Below are 24,449 nucleotides of genomic sequence, written 5' to 3'. Positions count from 1 at the left end.
ATGCTGCTTTGTCCTGGGAGGACGCTACGGCGCTATCTGAAGAGAACTCGACACCTCGGGCCTGAGTGTCGACGCCTCTCCGTTAGCAAAGGGGTCAACAAGAAAGAAGTATCAAGAACACTCTTTCGTCCTGGCTGCGTGAGGTCTTCAGGAGGGCGTAGGAGGCTGATGGTAGTGACGACATCCGTACGTCCCGTCCGAGAACTCACGAAGTCAGAAGTATTGGCCCCTCGTTGGCGTTTCGTAAGAACTTCTCCGTGGCGCAGGTATGGAAGGCGGGGGTCTGGTACAACCAGACCACCGGCAACTTCCTTATACCTCTTGGATATTGCCCATAGGTCCTTGGATCGGTTTCCTTAGGACCCGTGGTGGCTGCTCAACACGTCGTCTAGCTAACCCAGAACCCTAGCAGGCTGAACAGCATCGAGTCCTGGTGTGACTGTATGAATAGATAGTGATGAGAAAGTGACTGGCTCCTCTTTCTATCTTTTTCTTCCCTCTACCTGTGGGTAGAGGGATACGGTCATCACCCTGCTGGATAAGGACGAGATGCCGGTGAGCTATATGACAGAGCCCCTCTATCCCTTTCACGAGGGATGGGAGCAGAATATCCACCACTTCCTTCTACAAGGGGGGGAAGTGGATGCCTACAAGAGTCAAAACCATGACTTTAACTTTGCTCCTGTACAGGAACAAGTTCTTACATTGCTGGTACGAAGAGATACGCTTGCCTCTCTCTTAGTACTCGGTCCAGAGGTCTGACCATTGATCCTGCGGTGCACACCCCGATCAATCGGACAGAGGCTTGGATCCCTCCCTCGCTCTTACGACCAGGGAGGCTTCCAAGGTTGGGCGAACACCAGTCTGTTCACAAAAGACTCAGATTCCACCCACCAAGAAGTGAGTCTTCCTATTGTAAAAGGACCGAAGGTTTGTATGCCGTGTCGGAACAAATGACAATTTGTCTAAAATTGCATTTTTCCTAACTATACAAACCTGAGGTCCTTTTACACATAGCCCCACCTCATGCCACCCCTCACTCTGCAGTTTTTGCTTGGGCCAAAAGCAAAGTGATTTGTTTACCTCCCAGTCGCGCGCAGCGCGCCTGTCGGACAAGCAGTTAACTACCGAACCCCTTGTTCGAAAGCTTACGACCTATCCAGCTGCCGCTAGTATACCTTCCTATTGTAAAAGGACCTCAGGTTTTGGTGTATAGTTTAGGAAAAACAAAATGCAATTTTAGACAAATTGTCATTTTTGGGGGTCAACTGTGATTAACCCCCAGGGGCTAGTACCTACTGGGTAAACACAGTGAAATACATTTGACGCCTCAATCCCTAGTTGCTGTCGTATTCGCGGGAACATTCCTTACAGTCTGCGTGGAGTTTATTGCCTAGAATTATCCAAAATGGTGTTTGCAGCATCACTTAGAGCCCTGGCTGTGTGCAACTGTGTGGTATTTTACAAGTTCTGCCCTTGTTTCCGTGTAGGTACTTCTTTTCTGTTATTTTCAAGTAGCACTTTTTTTGCTGTCAACCACCTCAACTCCCACTTTTCACTTGTCTTGAGCACTTTAGGAGCAATCAACACTGGTACACTACTACAGCGGCTTGTTTCCCGCCATTTATCAACTGTAATATTTCCTTTTGCATTTTTTTATAATTATGCATTTTTTTTTTAATATTTACACTTGTTAACATCTTTCTTGCTGCCTTGCTTCAGTTTTGTTGTCCAATGTCTCTTAACTATTTCTTTATAGTGCAATTGTAAGGTTTTCTCTCAGGCCCACTTTTAGTGCTACGCACTTCGTTTCTCTCGTCTCTCTCTCTTCTCCCCTCTCGTCTCCTCCTCATCTCTCTCTCTCTCTCTCGCTCTCTCTCTCTTCTCTCCATCTCTCTCATCGGGCTCTCTCTCTCTCTCTCTCTCTCTCTCTCCTCTCTCTCTCTCTCATATGAAAAATTTATGTATAATAACCCCCAAAAAAGCACCCAACCTAGTATCTGAAATGCATAGGAAAAGGAATAAATTCAGCCTGGGCTTAGACAGTGGAGATTAGACCTTGAACCAATTTTACATTTCTACAGCTATTTGGCTGTGTGCTCTGATTTGTGTGTGTAGTTGTTTCTTGGACCAACTTGATCAAACATTTTTAACAAGTTAACATTGAGGCATTAAAATCAGTCGGTATACAGTGGACCCCCCGTATTCGCGTTCTCCTGATTCGCGGACTCATACATTCGCGGATTTCTCTGGGGAACGTTTCCCTGCATTATTCGCGGAAAATTCGCGGTATTTTTCTATGATAAATATCCACAAATTCCTGGTTTTTTTGATGAATTTCATCATAAAATGCACTTTTTGTGATAAAACTATTAAAAAAAACCAAGTATGAACATTTTTAGTGGGTTTTTCTTGAGTTTTAACTAACAAAATAGGCTGTTTTTAGCATTTTCATAGGGTTTCCAAACATTCGTGGGTTCTAACTATTCACGGGGGGGTCTGGTACGCATCCCCCGCGAATGCGGGGGCGACCACTGTATTTTTATTTTCATCCCCCTCCATTAGTGTGAGAGCAATATGTAGTTTCCTTCTCAGTTATGTTGTCTGTCTATTTGTTTATCCATAAACTGAGTGCATGAAGGGAAATTATCCATCTGTGGTCTCTCATGTTCTTTGCCATTGTAATTTTGCCATAGCTTAAGAGATTTTGGTCAAGGGCATATCTGCCTGGAAGGAGATTGTCATTTTTACTCGTCAACTAGTCTCATAATTTTTGCAGCAGCTTCTCAGTTGAAGGGATTTTAGTCAAACTTTATACAAACTGATGGATATCTATGTACAGGCTAAATGAGTCTGAAGGGAGATTGTACTAAATATAATTGACAGGCATTTATACATTTGTTATTTTGCCAATTTTTTTTGTCATGAAATCTTGTGCAACCTATTCTTCTAATGCTAAAGAAACTTTTTTATACTCTTTTTCTTGGAAATGAATGGTGTACCTACCAAAATTACATTTTATCTATCAAATTTAATTGTATCTGTTAGCATTACCATCGTTCTTCTATTCACAGCATTGACATTTTTCTTTGGTTCACTCTTGAGATTTGAAAACCCTCACCTTCCCCATGAATTACTCACAGTGTTTTGCGTGGAGAGGTGATGTCCATTTTGGCCAGTCGTAAAAATAGCAATGGTTTTGATTGCCTCTCCCCACAAACACACACACACTTATAATATGGATTCAGGTTAGCATTCACCATTACTCTGGTTAAGGTGGAATTGCATGGTGCATGTTATTTTACCTACCTGTGGCTGGTTCACTCCTTAAGAGAATGGGGAGGCTGCTTTAGTGTCTTCATTCAGAAATTTAGAATTGCCATAGTATAGCAGACTGTGGTGATGATGAGTTTGTAAATGTTAACAGAACAACATTATATAGTACATCATAAAAGTGACGTTTTAAAGATTTTCATGTTTCGTTGCAGTTGCTTGCATTTATCAATTGAAACCCCTTCAATCACTTAGGTGAAGTTTTGGGAGTAAAGTAAGTGTGGTAGACAGATTAGAAATATGTAATCTTTTATATCTGTGCATGATGGTCTACTTCTGTTAAGAGTTTGATTGAAATCCCCTCAACCATTCTGGAGAAATTCCGATGACAAGTAGGCTCATTGACATTGAATGTATGTACATTAAAGAATATGCTAAAAGAATACCTTTAGCTGAAACTTTTTATTTTGTGTTTTCTAAAGAACATTTAGCTAATATGAAGACATGATAATTTCAGGGTTACAGAATTACAGGCGGAATATAAAGAAGAGGAAGTAACCCAGAAAGGTTACATTAAACGACTTCGAATTCTTTTGAAGGATCATTTAACTGAAACAGTATCTAAGGAAATTGTCACTTTAGAGAGTCAGTTTAGAGATGAAGAAATAACAGAGGTACAGTATTCATTGTGAATTGTTTTTGATAGAAATACTTTGTTTCATCAGCACAATTGCATGAAGTGTTTTTACTGATACATTTTTATGTATGCACTACTTAATTTCATGGTTGTTAATAGTGACATTCTTCCTCTTTCCATTCATCCATTCACACTTTCTTTTCATATTGTTTATATCTTAACTTAGTACAATAATTTCTTTACTTTCCAGAAAGGGCTTAACAACAAGCTCGAGAATTTGCTAGAATCATGGTTAAACTCATCCCAGATTGAGGATAAGAAGGAAGCAGTTAAGGAATCAAATGCAAAGAATGATTCTTTCAAAGATAAACTAACTCTGTTTGCCAATAAAGAAAATGACAAGAATGTAGGCAACAACAGCAGCTCTTTGACTGGTGGTAGCACAACATCAAGTAGTGGCAATGGAACACAGAGCAAGAATGGAGAAGCAGCAAGCAGTGATAATGGGTCATTGGAAGAAAAAAGTGGGCCATCAGGCAGTGGATTAGGGATTTCTGGAAATGGTACCACTCCTGTTAACAAATCTGAAAGTAAAAATGTTAAAAAAGTAGATGAGGATGACTCTAACAATGAAGATGTGGAAATGGAAGACATTACTATTAAGAACAGTAAAAAGGGTAAAGGTAAGCTCTATGTTTTCATGTACCAGTGAGTAACAGTTTATGATTTTTAAAAAAGACACAAGCCATCTTGACAGTTATGAATTGATTTTAGTAGATCCAGTAGCTATCAGTATGTTAACCATGTAATTGCAGTGAACAGATAGACAATGGTAGATAATATCATTAGTACAGTATGTATTTGTTTCTATTGATTGTTTGGAAATTTTTATAATTTATTTTTTATCACTTGAAGAATAATTATAGGTTAAGAGCTACTGTATTCAATATTATTGCTTTAATATTGCAATGCTTTGAGAAGGGAGTAAGATTGAAATTTCTTACTCAGTGTATATTTCCCCTTGGTTAATCCTTTGTTACCTTTTCAGTGAGTGAAACTTGTCCCAAGAACAAGGCTTGATGTAAACATGATCTAGTTAACATTAGAATGGCACATTCTAGATACTAATGGCCACAAGATAATGGTGGGCTACATCATGTTAAAGTTTTGTCTGTTTGGCCTGTGCCAGCTTTTTATAGTGTGCTTGTGGACCCGTGATTATGATTTTCCTTCTTATACAGATGTGACCAGTGGCTGAAAAATGGATTAAGCTCTCAGAAATGGAAATAATTTAGACTTAAGATAAAAGGGATGAGGAATAATTAGTACATAACAGAGTTAACAGAACAAAATCAATGAAAATCTTGGATAAGTGTACATATAGATGAAGACTTAGACCAAATTTAATTACAGCATATATACTTGGTTGCTCAAACTAATTTCTTTTATCCTTGCCAGGTTCTACACCACGTCGAACTAGGAGATCTGTTGATAAAGCTCAACGATCAATCTCAGACATGTTTGTTTCCAAACGTAAATGTGAGGAACAGAACTTGAAGGAAGAAGTAGATGATGGGCACAGTGAGAAGAGACAGAAAAAGAACACTGATTCAGTTGTTGAAGAGGATGGCAAGTCTGATGATGCAAGTAAACCAGATACTGAAAGGTATTATCTGTTCATTATTTGAAGACAGTTTAATATCAAAATTATGTTGTGTGTATTTGAAGAGCAGTTTATTATAATTTTGTTGTGATTTCTGTGTCCTTTATCAGTATACGAGTATCTGCAATGGTACTTTTCTTACTTACGTAGTCAATATATTTTATCAGCATGTAAATTGATGTTGCTGAATTATGATTATTTTTATAGAGAATGAGTAGAAATTCATGTTGAACATTATAAAAGGGAATTAACTTGCAAAGCAACTTTGTATGTAATAGTATTGCCCATCTGTTGAAAAAATAAAAATAAACTAATATACATACAGTATATTGCTATATGCAGTACAGTATGAGGGAAAGAAAAGTAAGTAAGGGAGAGGTTAGTAAGCCAACATATATAAAATTGCTTAACCAAGAGCAGAACGATAAAACAAGAAATATTGCTGTGCTCATTATGTTTATCACAAAAGCTACTGATACGAATGTCAGACGCCAGCTGTAATAGGTAGATCCTTAGGTTCCTGGCTCTGGAAATGACCTAGTATTTTTTTACCTTCTTGCTATTTAAGGCATCATTCCCTGGCTACTCTGGGAGTAATGCTGGCAGTGTTTGTGAATATCTTTTATCCAGTATAACCGAATTATAATTGTACATTCATTGTACTGTATTCCCTTTTTAATTAATGCCTTTGTACTTAACACTGAAATTCAGGTTTTTTTCAGGTTTGTCAGACAGCAGCACTGAAGAGTGTAAAGTACCAGTATATTATTTTTCATCAAGAGAACACTTGGTGATTTCCTATTATATTCCTTTCTTTGAAGGTTGTCTAACGGTAGCATAGGCTAGGCTGGCCTATTCACCATTCCTTTGTCTGCTCTTTGGATTTACATGTACTATTTGCATCCCCTTTGGATGAATTATTGCAAACGATGGTGGGGTTATTGTACTGCAAAAGTCCCAAGATTTTTAGAATGTTTTGATTGTCGTATCCTTCAGTGTTTCGAATAGTGTTCCCTGTTTTAATTCTCATATCCTTTGAAGTTTTGAGTAGTGTTCCCATATATGGTCATTGACTGTTAACTACCATTTTAAATTGTTGGATAAAACCTAAATTCTATTAAAGTTCATATCCCTGATGGTAGTATTAATCTCTGACATTGTTCACTTGAACTCATTGTGCAGGATGTATGAAATATTTCATAGTGCTGTCCAGACTGTACCATCACCACATAATACTGGAGAATACAGTTAATTCTATTATAGTTTTGTCTTTTCTTCTGTGATTCATTACCTCTCAATTTTCAAGATGATTTAATCCTGTTGTGACCAAATTGCAGAATGATATTGGATGATTGGAACTTCAGAAATTGGAATTTGGTACAAATGGTTTGTTGTTGAGAAGGCTTTCCAGATCCTTGACCCATTGCTGTTTTATTGGGGCACAAAGGGGGACATGTGAGAAGCGATGTCCCAATGCTTTGATGAATTTTCTCTGGAAGCCTTTTGCTTCATCTGCTGACCTAACAAATTGTAATCAGGCTTTTTTTTAAGAACAATTTGATATTTATTCCTACATTCTATCAAAAGACTATAACAAAGTCTAAAATTATTTGGTTATTGAAAACTTGCTTTTGAAATTTTGATGGAGGGTTAATTTGGATGTCATGTCTCTCCACCAATAAATTTATATACCTTATTTGGCAGAACAGGGAAAACTATACGTATTAGGTCTTGCCCTAATCCCAGCTGACTGACAACCCTTAAGTTACTGAGGGTGAGGTATTCGGGTGGATCTCCTAGAGCAGCTGCCATTTTAAAGATGACAATATTGCTCCTTTCCTTGTAGTCCCCCCCCTCCCCCCTGGACAAAGGGAGCCCATCCTGAATGATTTTATAATATTCATCTAATGAATGGAAATCCACAACCATTTACATCTGGTGCACCATAGACTTTTTTTTCCATTCAGGTAAAGAATAAAGAAATTGAAATAACATTAAAACAATTCCCACCAGGAAAACTTTTACCTGAATGTTATGTAGTTTAGGAAAAAGGAAGCAATCTAAGCTGTTGTATTATTACTATACAGGAATAAGGAATACTGCGAGTTGTCTACTTTGCAAAGAGTTTTTCCATAATACAGTTATTTAGTGAATGAAAAATGCTAGTTGAACATGATATACTTATTTACATAAAATAGAGGAATTTTGTGACATACTATGTGTAACAACTGAATTAGGCTTGTATCAGCTACTTTCCAGGGATATTTTGTGTTGACTGTTGAAACTTATGAAGTTGGAAAGCTTTTGATACATTATTGGTGTTTCAAGTTTCTGTGATAATGTAGAGATTATTAGAATTACTGTTTGTCAGTTTTTCATCAGAAATATTTCTTGTAAAAATCAAGCCTCTTTCTTTCCAGTGAGAATAGCAACAATAGCACCCCAAAGATACAGGGTCGTTGTGAGATTTGTCGGCAGCATCTTAATAGTGCTGACCTTATGTTGTTTCCTGGTCATCCTGATGGTGCAGTAGAGGAATTTATTGCCCTGACAGATCCAAAATTGTCACTCTTCACTGGTGAAGAAGAATTTGTCCATGAAATGGATGAGAGGCCACAACAGAAGATAACTGGATTCAAGTAAGTTTGTTTTCAAGATAAAATGGATTACTTTTGGTATAGTACTACTATAACAATCTTGGAATCACCATTTTACCTATTTAAAAGTTTATGTTAAATAAGCAGTATTTCTGACAAGGACATTTTTGGGTTATAAGTAAAATGTATTTCATGTTGCACTTTTACTAATTTAAGTGTAAAAAATGTGTTTAAATATTTAAAGATTTATTATAGAAATTTTCTTGTGCCTCCATTCTATGTGTGATTAAATATTAATAGATATGTTATTGCAGATTGAAAAAAATTACTTAATACAGCATTGTAAAAGATGAAAAATTCTGTGCATGTATATATGGTTTGAGCAAGGAAACCAGTGCTAATGAAAGACTACTTGAGCATGCTATGAAAATATTGGAAAAGGTGTAAGAGGAAAGGGTGAGAAAAATGTTTAAAATGAAGTATTGTCAGTTTGGTTTTGTGCCAGAGAGATCACTAGCAGAATACGGGACCATGGGAGGTTCTTTATACAGTTTTTGGCAGATTCAAAGAAAGATGAAGTGTTGTGAATGAAGAATGAAATGGAAAGGAAAAGAGAAGAATGAAAATCAACATAAGCAAAACAAAGTTTATGGTGTATGGAAAGGTAGAAAGGAAAATTTACAATCAGGAAAATTGCCAGTGATTTTAGTAATAAAAGGTGTGGGAGTGAACCTTTTCCTTTGTGTAGAATGTAGCATAGTGCCACAAGAGATGGTCAGGTTTACAAAATATGCAAAGGGTAATATAGATTTTCAAAGTCCAGAATGCATTATAAGAGTGAATAAGTAAGAGAGGACAGTTAAAAACTGTGTTGTGATTGATTGGAATGATTTAGAGGGGGTAGAACTTCTGTTGTTGAAGATGAAATGGAGGGATAGCTAGACTATACTAATAAGAAAAATATGCCGTTGGTAGAGGGGAAAGAGCAAAGACTTAAGATGGTACATAAGGTCTGTAGTGACAAGGAAATTGGAGATTTTGAAAAGATGAGGCATTAAAATGTAAAGAATCAGGACCAGAGTATGTTTGGAAGATTGTAATAGGAATTTGCAGAGATTTAGAGCCCAGAGGTGAGAGAGAAAAAAAAACTCAGATTTCACAGAATGGGCTGAAACTTGTAAGAATTCCAAGACAATCTTAAAAAAATGGGAAATAGATGAAAAGACCCAGGCCTGTTGAAGAGTTCTGGCAGAAAGTGCACAAGATATTATGTAATGGAGAGAACTCATTTATTTGTCAACCCTGTACATAGAGTGAAAAACTGGTGTAAACTATTTATGATGATATATATACTGTGTACTATGTACGTATATGAGTTTAGGATTGAGCCAGTAATACTGTGTCTTTTCTATTCTAGTGTCTATGACAAGGAAGGTCACTTGTGTCCATTTGATGGTGGCCTGATAGAGCGAAATGTCCTTTTGTATTTTTCTGGATACTTGAAACCCATCTATGAAGAAAACCCTGATATAGAGGGAGGAGTTCCAGCCAAAGAATTGGGACCCATTAATGAGTGGTGGATTTCTGGATTTGATGGAGGTAAAATCTGTACGAATATTAACGAATAATTACTGGTCTTTTTGAGCTCATTTGGTGACTATTCATTCTTGCAGTCTCTTGAGCCACACTAGTAGATCATTCTTGCAGTTAGTTCCCTTCAAGTGCACATTGATGGTAGATATGCATATCTATACTATGTGATCCATCATGCAGTCTTCATATTTGTTCTTGTTTCTATGAAAATATCATTGCCTTTTATGTAGGAATATTTTTAGGGGACCTGGAATTGATTGTTGGAACTTGTTAATCAGGTAGGTGACTGGAACTAGGTGGATGAATGGGGAACCCTCCTCTCACTTGTTATTATCAAGCATTTTGTTAATTTTGCATCGGTGCTAGGAGTGTGCTGGCAGGTTACCTTAACAGCAGAGAGCTTGACCGACATATAGGAAGGTTGAAAGATGTTTTGCCTTTGATACCGCTGAATCTTTTCAGTTCCTTCCTCTTGGACTGCCCTGTTTCACTCCCTACCTTTTGCTTTCATGAGAGGGTTATTTGCATGATGGTAGATGACTAGCCGACACCCTAGGTAGTGTTTACCCAAGTTTGCATGTTGAGCTCTTTCCAAGTGAGAGTGATTTCTGGAGGAGAGGAGGGCTCATAGACAGATTTAGGTGAAGAAATACTAGTGATATCTTCCTCCTTCCCCTTTGTCATTGAGTTCCATTACCTTTGTCATTTGCTTTTTCTTCCTTCCACAGGAAGAAGAGGTCCCAGAAACCTCTTCACAAGAAGTTCTATTGAACTTTGAGTGATCACCTTCCCTCAGCCAAGGTAAAAAGAAAATAGTTGTTGCTGCTGTCTTGCTTGGCATATGCATGAATGAACCATGGATCATGTGCACACAGACAGAAGGCTCACATGTGATAGGTCACTGTGCTATGCTGCTGGATATCATGTCAGTTTGTATATGCCTAATTGTGCAATCCCTGGAGTGTTGTCTGGTTCATCTAGAACTCCCAATGTATGTCTACTTGACTTCTTACTATAGAAACAATCAAGAGCCTTCCCAGCCCTTCCAGACTTACCCTTCAACTCCGCCAAGTAAGGGAGGTTAAGGATGCCTGTTGTGCCATGGAGTAAGGTGGCAGAGACAGTGCAGAGCCCTTGGTAGTTTGTTTCCTTTGGGACAGTTATACTACTTTCAGAGAATTGTCCTTATCCCTTCTATTATTTACTGGGTACTGTTCCTGATATACCTACCAGATCTCCAAGATCTCTGAAAGCTCTGGCCTTGTCAGCAGAAGTGAAGGGAATGTTGGAGAAGAATTGCTGGAAGTCACACATAACCACTCACTGGGCTTTTATTGTCATCTCTTCCAGGTGAAGAAGGCAACTGGCAGCTGGAGACTGGTCAGTTATCAATCTCTCTCCGTTGAACAAGTTTGTCTTACAGATTCACATAAAGATAGAAATGGCACATCCATGTTAAATTCTGTCAGAGGCAGCTCAATGCTTCCAATGGATCTTGAAGACGCAAACTTCCAGATACCCAACCATCAGTAATCTTCTAGGAATTATCATTCTTTTTCTACCAGATGACTATTAATTCCAAAGGCCTGTAGAAACTGCCCCCAGGTGTTCACTCAAGTGTTGATGTGTACCTTCGAACCTGTGCTACCATATCTTTAGGGAAGCAGAAGTACTTGATTCTCTTAAGTTTTCTTAGAGTAAGAGTTCTGATTCATCTCATACTGGCTCAGGACCCAATCAATTTTGAAGCCCTATGCCAGATTGTATAGAGGTCATTGCTGCTTTGCTCATGAATTTACCCACTAGCATAGTACTTCAAGGTGGAGATTCAATTTTGCATTGAGTTGAGCGACTATCCTCTCTTCGAAAGAGTGAATCTTCTGAGTAAAAAGCAATGGTATGCATTCCTATAGGAGAAATATACAAATTGTTAGAGTAATTTGTATTTTTCCTAGGTATACAAATGAGAGCTTTTGGTCAAAATCCAATCTCAAACACCCTGTGTAGTCCCTGATGCTGAAAAGTGCTTGATGATGACAGTTGCCACATGTTTTGGAGGGCTGATTCCTGCTGGCCCCGAGGAATTTTCATATAAAAAGGCTTTGGTTTTCTTATTAAGGAAAAATACAAATTATTACTTAATAAATTTATATTTGATACCTTCTTGATCTATGCTTCATAAGTATTTAGTTGTTAGATGTTGGAATTATGTATTAACATGGTTTTAATTTCAGAAGAAATTGTTTGCATCAAATTTACATGAGTCTTGAGAGTTTAACAAAGAATTCTGTTGAAATTAGCCTATTATACTAACTTTTAATGAGTAGAAAATGGATGTCATAATCAATAATTGAGTCTTCAAACTTTTTGTGTTCACTTATTGCCATTCTGTTAAGTTCATATTTGTCTAGTCTAAGTCTGAACAATGTATTTGTCTAGTCTAAGTCTGAACAATGTATATGGGTAAACATTTAAAAATTGGGACAAAAACTGCAATAGTATAGCATTGATTGTAAATGTTCAAAGCCTATTTGTTAAATGATTTGTGCATTGTCAAATTTATTGCCCTGTATTTGTTTCCCTCAGGAGAAAAAGCTCTTATTGGATTCTCTACTGCTTATGGTGAATATATATTAATGAACCCAAGTGAAGCCTACTCTCCATTTGTTGATGCTGTTCGGGAAAAGATTTACCTGAGCAAACTGGTTATAGAGTTTCTAGTAGAGAACCCAGATTCTGCCTATGAAGACTTACTCAATAGCCTCCAGACAACAGTCCCTCCTAGTGGTTTGGGTATGATTACCGAAGACTCATTACTTAGACATGCTCAATTTGTCTGCGATCAGGTAAGATTTGGCATTATACTTTCAGGCATCTATTTTTGTTTATATGGTTTTATGCTTTTAATGTGAAGTCTCACTTGAAATGAACTTTGAAGTTTTGGGAACTATGTTAGTTTTCAATGTGATGTTTGCAATAATTGGAACCAATTTTATAAAACTTGGTTTGAGAAAACTCTACCTGTGAAATCTTTGTCTCGGTGCAATTCATGTAAATGTTATACAAACAGAAGTTTTTATAGTGTGTTATTTTATGTATAAAAGTTCCAAAGGTCATGTTTTGCTGGGATGAAGTACATCTTCAGTTTTGTTTTATGTTTATTCCTACTTTAGGTCAGACTGTTTTCAGTTGGTAGGACTATGAATTTACAATAATTAGGGTTATAAATAAAAAATGTTATCTCAATCCCCTCAGTTGAAATAATAATTACATTTTGTCTTACAGGTGCATAATTTTGATTTGGCAGGTGAAGATACAGATGACATGCTAATTGCAACACCTTGCCTTCGGTCAATTATTAAGCTGGCAGGAGTCACTCTTGGTAAACGTCGAGCCTTAAGACGTAGTGTGCCAAAGATAAAGGTGAAGATGCCCAAGTGGAGCAAAGCAACAACAACTCCATTGGTTAGAAATTTGTTTGAGAGTTTCTTCTCAGACCAAATTGAAGCTGACAAAGAGAGTACTTGGAAGAAAAAGCTTCGATGCGGAGTTTGTGACGCATGTCAGCAGTCAGATTGTGGTGAGTGTAAATTCTGCAAAGATATGATTAAATTTGGAGGTTCGGGCAAAAGTAAGCAATGCTGCATAAATCGTCGATGTCCAAACAGACTTATAGCAGAAGCTGAAGATAATGAAGTAGAAGACCTAGATGGTATTGAATTGGAAGATGCACCATCCAGCAAACCCAGACAACATCGTATTCGAAAGCATACACATCGGATTTCTTGGCAAGGTGACCCTATAGTAAAAGAAGGCAAAAGAACATATTACAGTTCAGTACATATTAATGATGAATTGTATAGTGTAAATGACAGCGTAATGGTAGAGCCTGATGATCCCAAGACACCAGTTTATTTGGCTAGAATTAATCACATGTGGGAAGATAACAAGGGAGAGAAACATTTCCATGCAGATTGGTATTGGCGAGGATGTGACACTGTTTTAGGAGAGACAGCAGATCCTCTGGAACTCTTCATAACTGAGGATTGTGAAGATACACTGTTGAGTTCAGTGATGAAAAAGGTAAGTTTTTCCTTTGATGCTAGAATGTTTATTTTATATGGAGTTTCATAGGTTATGATTTAATTTGTTGTAAAAGATCAGTTTTCAGCATATATCTTAATTAGCATTTAATTAATTTTGTTTTAAAATTTAGCTTGGTTTGTTATGTCGTCAATAGTGCACTATGAGTGTTTAGTTTTAGTACATGCTTGAATGTATAATAGCATAATTAGGTGTATGAGCATATAGGTGCCATTATAGAGATGTTTTATGTTTCAGGTAAATGTCATGAGGTACAAAGCTCCTGACAGTTGGAAGGAACTGGGAGGTATCCAGGATCCTGATCAATATTATCCTATAAAGGAGGATGATGGTCTTCACTTCTGGTATCAAATGATGTACCACTCTCAGAATGCACGTTTTGAGGAAATACCAGATGAGCAGGAGGTTAGTAATTTCGTTTTGTTGAGTTTTGTATGCACTCTAGGAAATTTGTGAAACCAAATTACAGTATACAGTACTATATTTCTAAAAATATTAAGTGGTGTCAGTCACCTATTTATACAAGCACATCAGCATTGGCTATGTGGGAGTGTGTTAGAAATATTTCTACACATAACCATCAATGTAATTAGTTTTATATTCATGAGATAACCATGATAATTGCCTTAGCCGATTCATTTCATGTGTCCATTATTGAAATCATCACATGTAGCAAATGTGGAAAAAATACATATCTTTCAACATTATTAAATGTAGTGTTCAGTACTATTTGGGTAATAGTAATAGTTTCCAAGTGCTTTCTACCAAAGAGTGGGTTGAAAATAAGTGTTAGTAAAATCAGATAGACATGGACCTGCCCTAGTAATTTTAAATGGAGAAGCTTCCACATCCTCATTTTCACAGAACGCTCACCAGTAACATGTTCTCCTTTCTTACATACTGCACTTGAGAATGTGCTCTTGTGCTTCCTTGGTTTTTAACCCTTAACCCCTTCTTTACCAAGAAGCTTAACCAAATGTAAAGATTGTGTTGACTACTCAACCAATTTTTTCGGTAATGAAATAAATAAATAAAGAGTAAATGGATCATACTTTATGTGGCTAGTACAGGCTGTCCCCGGGTTACGACGGTCTCGGCTTACGATGTTCCGAGGTTACAACGCTTTTCAATTATATTCATTAGACATTATTTCCAGGGTTACGACGCCTACAACGCTCATCTGGCAGATGAAATATGACACCAAAAATGCAAAATAATCAATTAGTTCCGACACGGGATACAAACTTTTCGGTCCTTTTACAATAGGAAGGTTACTAGCGGCAGCTGGATAGGTCGTAAGCTTTCGAACAAGGGGCTCGATAGTTAACTGCTTGTCCGACAGTGCGCGTGCCGCGCGACTGGGAGGTGAAGAACCAGTTTTGCTTTCAGGTTGCTGGCGTGTCGACGTGTTTATCAACGCTCTCTGCCCGCTTCATTGTCGTTTGTTCTTTCGTATAGTTGTGTTTTCTCTTTCTGTTTGCAATTGTGAAACTGAAATTGTAAGTACAATTATTCTTGTTTTCATTATTCATTATTATTGTGAAGTGAATAAAGGATCATGGGTTCTCCGCGCCCTCCGATTATCTGGCGACTGTGCCCCGGGACTGAAGGGCGTAAATGCGGGAAATTCTGCAGTTTCCCAGAAATTGATCCGCATGTATTGTGTGCTCGGTGCCAAGGGCATGAGTGCTCTCGCACTGAGCCGTGTGTATTTTGTGAGAATTGGTCGGTGGTGCAGTGTGTATTGGCTTGTATGAGGGTAGGAAGAAGCGAAGGCCTGCAAAGGAGTCGTTGGAAAGCTCTCCGGCGACTCCTTTGGTGACGGATACTTCGTCGTCTTTCCTGCCCCCTGCTTAGCTCCCACGTATGGCACCTACCCCTTCTGGGGGGGGTATCCAGGTCCTTCTCCTCACCCGATCTGTCGAGTGTGGAGGAGAGGTAGAGCCTCGTCTAAAACCACTCCCTCTTCCATCAAGAAGTAGGCTCGTAGTCCTCCACACAGCAGTAGGAGCCAGATTACACCTTTTCTGGCAGACCTGGTTTCATCTTGGAGTGGACCCTTGGACAGTTCAGGTCCTGAAGGAAGGTTACACCATTCCGTTCAGGAAGCACCCCCCTCTCACAGAATTTTCTGTGGATTTATCCGTTTACTCGGAGAACTCCGAAAAATTTGCCGCCCTCCATCAAGAAGTTCTCGCTTTACTGGCAAAGAGGGCCATAGAGTTAGTGGACACTCCTCAGGAACCAGGATTTTACAATCGCCTTTTCCTGGTAAAAAAGGCCTTGGGGGGTTGGAGACCGGTGTTGGACGTGAGCGCCCTGAACGTCTTTGTCCTGAAGACAAAGTTTTCTATGGAAACGACCCAGTTGGTATTAGCAGCTCTTCATCCAGGAGACTGGATGGTTTCCATAGACCTTCAGGACGCCTACTTTCATATTCCGATTCATTCGGAATCAAGGAGATTCCTGAGATTCGTATTCCAGGGTCGGATTTATCAGTTCAGGGCCCTCTTTTTCGGCCTGTCGACAGCTCCACAAGTGTTCACCAGAGTTCTGTCGTCAGTAGCAAAGTGGCTTCATCTGGACGGGATACGGATCTCCATGTATCTGGACGATTGGCTTCTCAGGGCAAGTTCCAGACAAAAGTGTGTGGAGGACTTACAAAAGACTTTAAGGTTGATGGACAGCCTGGGATTGTTAGTCAACAAGGACAAGTCGTGTCTCACTCCCTCTCAGGAGATAGTTTATTTAGGAGTGAGACTGAATTCAGTTCTTTTTCAGGCTTTTCCGTCTCGTCGAAGGATCGACTCTTGCCTGAACAAGATAGACGATTTTCTCTTCAAACAAACTTGCTCGGCGAAACAATGGATGAGCCTGTTGGGAACATTGGCCTCGATAGAGCAATTTGTAAGTCTGGGCAGGCTCAACATGAGACCACTTCAATTTTACTTGAAACAGAAGTGGCAAAGGAAGAAGTTCCCAGACTCCTTTGTGTTCCCCATCTCGGAAGGGATCAAGCAGGACCTCCTTTGGTGGAAGTCAGAAGGAAGGCTAGAGGAGGGCTTGTCTCTAAGCCAGTTGAGCCCCAACCTTACGCTCTTGTCAGACGCATCGGACAAAGGGTGGGGAGCCACTCTGGGGAAAAAGGAAGTGTCAGGACTTTGGCAGTCATCAGAAAAGTTGGCACATAAATCTGAAAGAGCTAAAGGCGATTCATTTTGCTCTAATGTACTTCCAGACAGAGGTAAGAGAGAAGGTAGTGCTGGTTCAAGCAGACAACACCACATCTCTCTCTTACATAAAAAAACGGGGGGCCACACTCGTTCTCTCTGTGCGAGGCAGCGAGAGACCTGCTCATTTGGGCGAAAGAGAACAAGGTTGTTTTGAGGACAAGATTTATTCAAGGCTCGAAGAATGTAAAGGCAGACATTCTCAGCAGGAGAGGACAAGTCCTCTCCACAGAGTGGACTCTACATCCTCAAATATGCAAGAAGCTTTGGGGGATTTGGGGATGTCCTCTTTTGGATCTCTTCGCCACAAACAAGACGGCTTGTCTGCCTCTGTATTGCTCCCCAGTTCCAGACGAAGAGGCGTTTGCAGTGGATGCCATGCTTCTGGACTGGTCAAATCTAGATCTTTACGCCTTTCCTCCATTCAAGATGCTAAGACTAGTTCTGACAAAGTTCAGAGGTCATCAGAACGTAAGGATGACTCTGATAGCCCCTTTTTGGCCGGCCAGGGAATGGTTTCCGGACCTACTACAGCTGTTGATGGACTTTCCGAGAGAGTTGCCGTTAAGGAGAGATCTACTCAGACAGCCCCACTTCTGAGGTTCCATCACAACTTGTCCGCTCTTCGACTAGTCGCCTTCAGACTGTCGAGCATCTCCTCAGAAAGAGAGGATTTTAAAAGAGAGCTTCAAGAGCTATTGCTAGACCCAGAAGAGAATCCTCTGATCGAGTGTACCAAGCCAAGTGGGTCCAGTTCAGAGCTTGGTGCAAAGAAGAAGGAATTTCGTCTTCTAAGACCTCTATAGCTCAGTTAGCTAACTTCCTTCTTTTTCTTCATGAGACTAGGAAGCTTTCTACCCAGACGATTAGGGGTTATAGAGCTATGTTGTCTTCAGTGTTCAGACATCGAGGATTAGACATTTCTAATAATCAAGACCTCTCAGACCTGATTCGTTCCTTTGATACAACCAAGAAAAAGGAGTCAAGAACAGTAGCTTGGGACCTGGATGTAGTTCTCAAATGGCTGATGTCTGACAAATTCGAACCAATTTCATCTAGTTCTTTTAGAGATCTGACTAGAAAGACTCTTTCTTTGTGCTTTAGCATCGGCTAGAAGGATCAGTGAGCTCCATGCTATTGATAAGAGAGTTGGGTTTGCAAAGGGAAATGCCATTTGCTCATCAATGCTGGGTTTTTTGGCTAAGAATGAAAATCCCTCCCATCCTTGGCCTCGTTCTTTCTCTATAAAGAACATTTCGGAGCTAGTGGGGCCTAATGAGCCTGAATGTCTTCTCTGCCCAGTGAGAGCACTTAGACATTATGTGCAAAGAACCAAAGGTATAAGAGGTAAAAGTGATAACCTGTGGTGCTCAGTGAAAGATCCTTCTCGTCCTCTTTCTAAAAATGCGCTGTCCTCCTTTTTAAGGAATTTGATTACTGAGGCTCGCGAACAATGTCAGGACTCAGATATCAAAGTGATTAGAGTCAAAGCTCATGAAATAAGAGCAGTGGCTACGTCTATGGCGTTTAGACGTAACCTGTCTTTAAAAGACATTATTAAATCGACATACATATTGGAGAAGCAATTCTGTCTTCGCATCTCATTATCTGACAGATTTGCAAACCACATATGAAAATTGCAGTACATTGGGGCCATTCATTGTGACTGACACAGTATTGGGTGAGGGAGAGAAGGATGACTCCCATCCTCACTAACTTTTCGCCTTGATTGTGGTTTTTTGTTTTAAGGTTGTCTGAAGATACATGGGGTTTTTTGAGTATCTTTCAGTCTTTTAATGTCTTGGTGTATTTTTTTTTTTTTAACCGGGTGTGGTGATCCCTCGTTTCTTTGGTTTTTTGTGCTTTGTACTGTGCCCTGAGCAGGGGCATTATAGTCTTGTCCGTTACGGTCACGTCCTCAACAAGTACTTATTATTGTGTCCAGCACACGGATCCATATATCCTGTCGGTACAATAAAGGCCAGCAGACTACAGAGGCAGTAACCACTGAGTCAGCGGTCTTTAAAGGTAAGGAACCTATATCTTCGGATAATTCCAACAGTTGTTATTTTAGCTGCCATTGTCCCACCACCTAAATGTGTCAATCAGCTATATGTAACCACCGGGGAAGTTGTATAAGTAAAAATGACATTTTTATAATAATATAAAGTTTCACTTATACTTACCCGGTGGTTACATAACGAAGCCCGCCCTCCTCCCCTCATATGGACAGGTAGGCATGAAACTTCTGATTTATTGTTGGAATGGTTCCTGGTACCCGGTAGAGGGCGGGAGTAGAGGGATCACCTGTCAAACCATTAGCGCTGCCTCGAATTTCAAATTCTGCCGTGATCAGGAGACGACAGCTATATGTAACCACCGGGTAGGTATAAGTGAAACTATATTATTATAAAAATGTCATTTTTGAGTGGTGAACAGATTATCTCCTGGAATTTGCACAGAAAAGTACAGCAAGATATTAGAAAAAACATGTATAATCCAAAAAAAGTTACTGCTTCTTCAATCTCGGTAAATTTATGTAAACATTTTACAACAAATATACTCAGAATTTGTTACTGTTTCGAGGTCTTATCTGTTATGATATTGTGTGAGCTGTAATTACAATTTTACAAAATAAAATTAATTTATTAGTAAAAAAACATGTATAACTTGGTAAAATGTATGATTGTCTGTAAAAGGGGCCCCACAAGGTGTTGTAAATACCTAGTCATTTTCAACTTTTTGTGGAAGGTAGGGAGAATTTTTAGTAGTTATTTTTCTTACATCATTTGCATTTGCATCTTTCTCTTTCAATTGACATGTTTTTTTCTTGACTTGGCTGACCTCAAAATTTGCCTGGTCTGGGGTGTTGCATGTGTTATTTTTAGCCCAGCACTTAAGTGTTAAGCATATTTTGTATTAGTGCATTTGTTACATTATGGGTTCCATTCTCCTCTCCTCCCTGGGTCTGATTTTTTTCTTTTAGTTTTATTTTCTCAACCTCAGCCTGTAGAGTACTCCCATTCAATTGTGTCATAAAACCAGTTATCAGTCCTATAGCTTTCCCTATTTTAAGTTTGTAAATACATATACTTTCTCTTGTCTCTGCCATCTTTTGACTATTTTAATTACTAGGATCCTTTATCTTCAGTAGATTAAAAGTTGAAAAATAACAGTTTTGAGTAGTACATGCCTTCTCATTGTTTCTCCTTTCTTCCTATCCTGTGAGTGATTATTATGAGGTATTTTAACCAGATCACAAATTCATTTGTAAAGTCAGGGTTATCAGTTTTATCAAAATTCAGATTAATGAGACCATAAGTCACATTTCTAGACCTACAAGACTTGCAAAAAGGGTTTACTCTTTTATGAGAGATAAAAATTGAAGCAAGGTTGAATTTATGGAAGAGACAGTGGGAAACGATGAAAAATAAGAGGAGTAAATTGTGTGGGACAAAATGGACATGACAGTGAACCCTTAGTGCCATTTACAGTGTACTAAATATCATGTAAGACAAAATAAATGGTACCTCTCATAGGATGTATGAAAAGCAAACATCATAAAGCGGTGCAAGATAGAGGGAAGAGGAATGGCATTCTAGGGAGCATGTTCTTTTGAAGCTACATATAATGAATTTGTGTTTATAAATGAACATTTTTCTTTTTAGGTTGTCGATGATGACAAAAAACACCGTCACTGTATATCATGTGCTCGTATTAAAAAACGTGAGTTGAGGGAATCTTGTGTCCTGGGGAAGAGCCTAGAGAGCTCAAAGGATAGTGAGGTAAGTGGTTATTCCTTTTTGTTAACCTTTAGCATCTGTAAATTATTCAGCTGATTACCATTTAGCTTAGGTTCCCAACAATGTCTTGTGCTAGCATTTTGTTGCAGAACTCTTTCTATCATTAGTACTGTTTAGCTGCAGAAATCCAGTACTTTTAGTTTTGTCATATTCCATCCATGCTGAAACTGATTGTAGATCTAAATCTTGAATGGTAAAGAGTGGATAGCTTCAGGATTGAGAAGGAAAAGTTTTTTTGTGGTTGCATTGGTCAAAATTGATGATGTATTTAATATATAAATTTGTTCAACTTTTACATCCATAGTGCAATCATTCTCCATCATTATGAGTAAAAGTTAGGAATGGACAAGCAATTGTTTTAGACATTTTCTGGCTTTACTATTACATATATTGATATATCACGCTGTTTTCTGGGATCTAATTTTTATTCTAGTTTCAGGGGGGTTTCCTCATACATGAAGTATAAGTTTAGGGGAGGGGATGTTTAACCTGCAGTGCAAAAGCCTTGTCCATATGTGACATAAAAACCTTCAGCTATTTTATTGTCACTGTGTTTTAAACAAATTATTGGGATAAACTTTAATACGTACAGTATTTCTAGACCTAAAAATCAGTAACTAAAGAGGAACATAGTGATGATTAATGTGACTCTGTGGCGGGATCACAAGCTCAAAACTAAGCGGGCGAAATCCCCCCACATAAACCTAACCAATCCAGCTGCCAAACTCACCCCTAGTCACACTTTCCTCTTTACACTACAGAATACACGCAGGACAATTGACCTACCTACACACAGAACAAGAACAAAAAAAACACAAACATATGTACTCACCCAACTCCAGATACTCTAGGCTATGCTGTGCTGTCCGCTGGTTGAGGTTGCTGAGCCACCACCAACAACAAAAACAACAACCAAGAACCACAACCCAACAACCAAGAACCACAACTCAACAACAACACAACAACCAAGGCCCACAACCCAACAACACGACAACACAACACCCAATGACTGCAACAACACAACAACAACCAAGGAACACAACCAGAACACAACAGACAACCAAGGAACACAACCACAACCTAACAACAAACAAGGAATATAACCACAACAAAAATCTGCACAAACAATCACCAACACAAGAAGCCAACACACACACCCACTAACAACACCAAGAAATCACAACAGCTCACCAACAGCAACCCTCAACAACTCACAACCACAACTCACATATAAATCAACAGAAACTCACAAGCACAACAAATCTAACAGCACAGGCATAACAACTCCAAAGCAAACAATATCAACTCAACAACAGCTAAACAACAAATGAAAACACACAACTTAGCTCACTATCAATGCCTTCACAGACTGCTGCCGACACCACTGATCATCACCTTTCTGACTAAAGACTGCCTTCAAAACACAGAACTCTAACAACTAACTCCAGCTGCACCAGCAGACAACCCAGAACTCACCAACAGCCAATTCAATCGTTAACTATCCATACAGCTCTCTCTCTCTCTCTCTCTCTCTCTCTCTCTCTCTCTCTCTCTCTCTCTCTCTCTCTCTCTCTCTCTCTCTCTCTCTCTCTCTCTCTCTCTCTCTCTAGAACATTGTCAAATGGAACTCCCATAACTCCTCCATATTTCCTACCCTGTTACATTTGGCAATGTCTCCTTACACTCGCAACACCCACACTAAATAGCCTTCTGCAACACCCACGGATGCTTGGACTCAGGCCTCCTGGATCTTGTTTGAGGGCCCTCATACACATTCAGTTACACTGCCATCCACTTCCCCCAGACCGCTTCCAGTCAGACTCCCACTACCATCTCCCTCACTACTATCCTCCCAAATCCCATTCATGATCTCATCTACCCCTTCTAACTCTTGTCTCAATATCTCTCGTAACTCTGCCACCAAATCACTAGCCTCATTTACACTCCTGCCAAACTCCTGAAGAGACTCATTCATACTGCCAACCATATCCTTACCACCTGATTCCCTTCTTGGTGAAATTTCACCAAACCCTGACAATTCAAACCCACACACACCACTAGTATCATTCCTCCCCTCAGTCATCTGTATCACATGCCTTATCCACCATTTTTACCCTAACACTAACCCCTCTATCATGCAACTCACGTTTCCCCCTTTCATTCTCTTTCCTTACCACCTCCTCCTTTCTTCCATACTCAACCAACACCAACTGCCAATCTTCCAAACCCATTTGCTCACTGACACTCAGCTCAAATTTGTTCACCCTCAACCACTCACTCATTACATTCTCCCGAAAGTACTGTCGCATACTAGAGGGCCCACCCAACTGTATCCCCTTAACACCTAGTTTCCCGAATTCCCAGCCTGACCCCTCCTCTTTTGCCTACACACATTCACCACATGACCTTCCATTCCACATTCGACACATTTCGCTCGCGGCTCTACACATCCTAGCATAATGCCCATTCTTCCCGCAGTTGTCGCAAACCACGTTCATACAGGTACCCCGACATCCACTAGCTGTGCCCTACCTGTCCACACCTGTAACACTTAATATCCCTATCTTTCTTACACTCGCTCACTAAATGCCCCGTTTGCCCACACCAGAAGCATGCTCCTAACGCCTACCGACTTTCATTCTTCCTGTGTCCTGGCTTACCACATCTGTAACACTGCTGTTCTCGCTCACAACTAACTGACCTTGCTCTTCAGACACTCGCACTCCTATCTTTCAGGGCTAACTACACTCACGTTACTTGTATTAACACTCCTATCAACCACTCGCTCTGCCATTCACCTCGGCCCTTCTAAAACTGTTTCCCTATAGCCTTTAAACTGGTATAACCTCAGCTACTTCAGTCCTAACACTAACACTTCTACTCTCTTTCATACACCTATCTAACTCGTAATCCTCTACTATTTCTAAAATGTCGTTCCACGTTAAACTTTCATTTTTCCATCGCATTTTTGCCTTACGTTTCAGATATGTAAGCTCATATACCCTCTGGTACAGTCGCCAACAACTTCCGCACTAACGCCTTACACTCATTTATCCCTTCGTCCCCAAACTTTTTCCTGGCTAATGTTTATAACCTACAGACATACATTGACAACGACTCACCAACATTCATTCTTGCCTCTTCAAAATCATGCTTTCTCCTATATCTAACGCTACTCCTTATCCTCTTTGCCTGTTCCACAATTCTGGCTTTCACACTCAGACGGCACATTCCCTATACTCATCATTACCCCATACATACTCAACATAAATCCCGTCAAAAAGCTACCTAACTCTCTTGCCCAGACTCTTGTTATCCCCATACTTAGCCTCACAATACTTGTCATATTCCTTAAAAAAGTCCCCTATGTCCTTACTACCATATTCCTCATATTGTGCACATCTGGGTACCTCTCTCATATACACAGCCTCTCGTACTTCTTGCGCACTCTCACTTTTGCTACTTCCATTCTGACCCTTCTTTCCCTCTTCCGAATAAAGCGAATCCACTTCCATACTCTTGATGACGCTCTTCTTACCCTTCTTCTTT

The 24,449-nt window shown here is 39.4% G+C and overlaps 1 protein-coding gene across 1 annotated transcript in view; it reads left to right on the top strand.

Annotated features, from left to right (window-relative positions):
• Positions 1 to 24,449, top strand: part of LOC135207226 (DNA (cytosine-5)-methyltransferase PliMCI-like) — a 164,475-nt gene that overhangs the window by 46,614 nt on the left and 93,412 nt on the right. Inside the window, exons 2-10 of the mRNA XM_064238858.1 lie at positions 3,791 to 3,947; positions 4,161 to 4,593; positions 5,369 to 5,576; positions 7,994 to 8,212; positions 9,588 to 9,769; positions 12,350 to 12,609; positions 13,049 to 13,846; positions 14,105 to 14,272; positions 20,766 to 20,882. Coding sequence (XP_064094928.1) covers positions 3,791 to 3,947; positions 4,161 to 4,593; positions 5,369 to 5,576; positions 7,994 to 8,212; positions 9,588 to 9,769; positions 12,350 to 12,609; positions 13,049 to 13,846; positions 14,105 to 14,272; positions 20,766 to 20,882 — 2,542 coding nt within the window. The remainder of the gene's footprint in view (positions 1 to 3,790; positions 3,948 to 4,160; positions 4,594 to 5,368; positions 5,577 to 7,993; positions 8,213 to 9,587; positions 9,770 to 12,349; positions 12,610 to 13,048; positions 13,847 to 14,104; positions 14,273 to 20,765; positions 20,883 to 24,449) is intronic.

The sequence above is a fragment of the Macrobrachium nipponense genome, chromosome 11 (assembly GCF_015104395.2).
Source record: "Macrobrachium nipponense isolate FS-2020 chromosome 11, ASM1510439v2, whole genome shotgun sequence".
Classification (NCBI taxonomy): domain Eukaryota; kingdom Metazoa; phylum Arthropoda; class Malacostraca; order Decapoda; family Palaemonidae; genus Macrobrachium; species Macrobrachium nipponense.
Note: the sequence above shows the minus strand (reverse complement) of the source record. Positions and strands in the feature narration are given on the sequence as shown.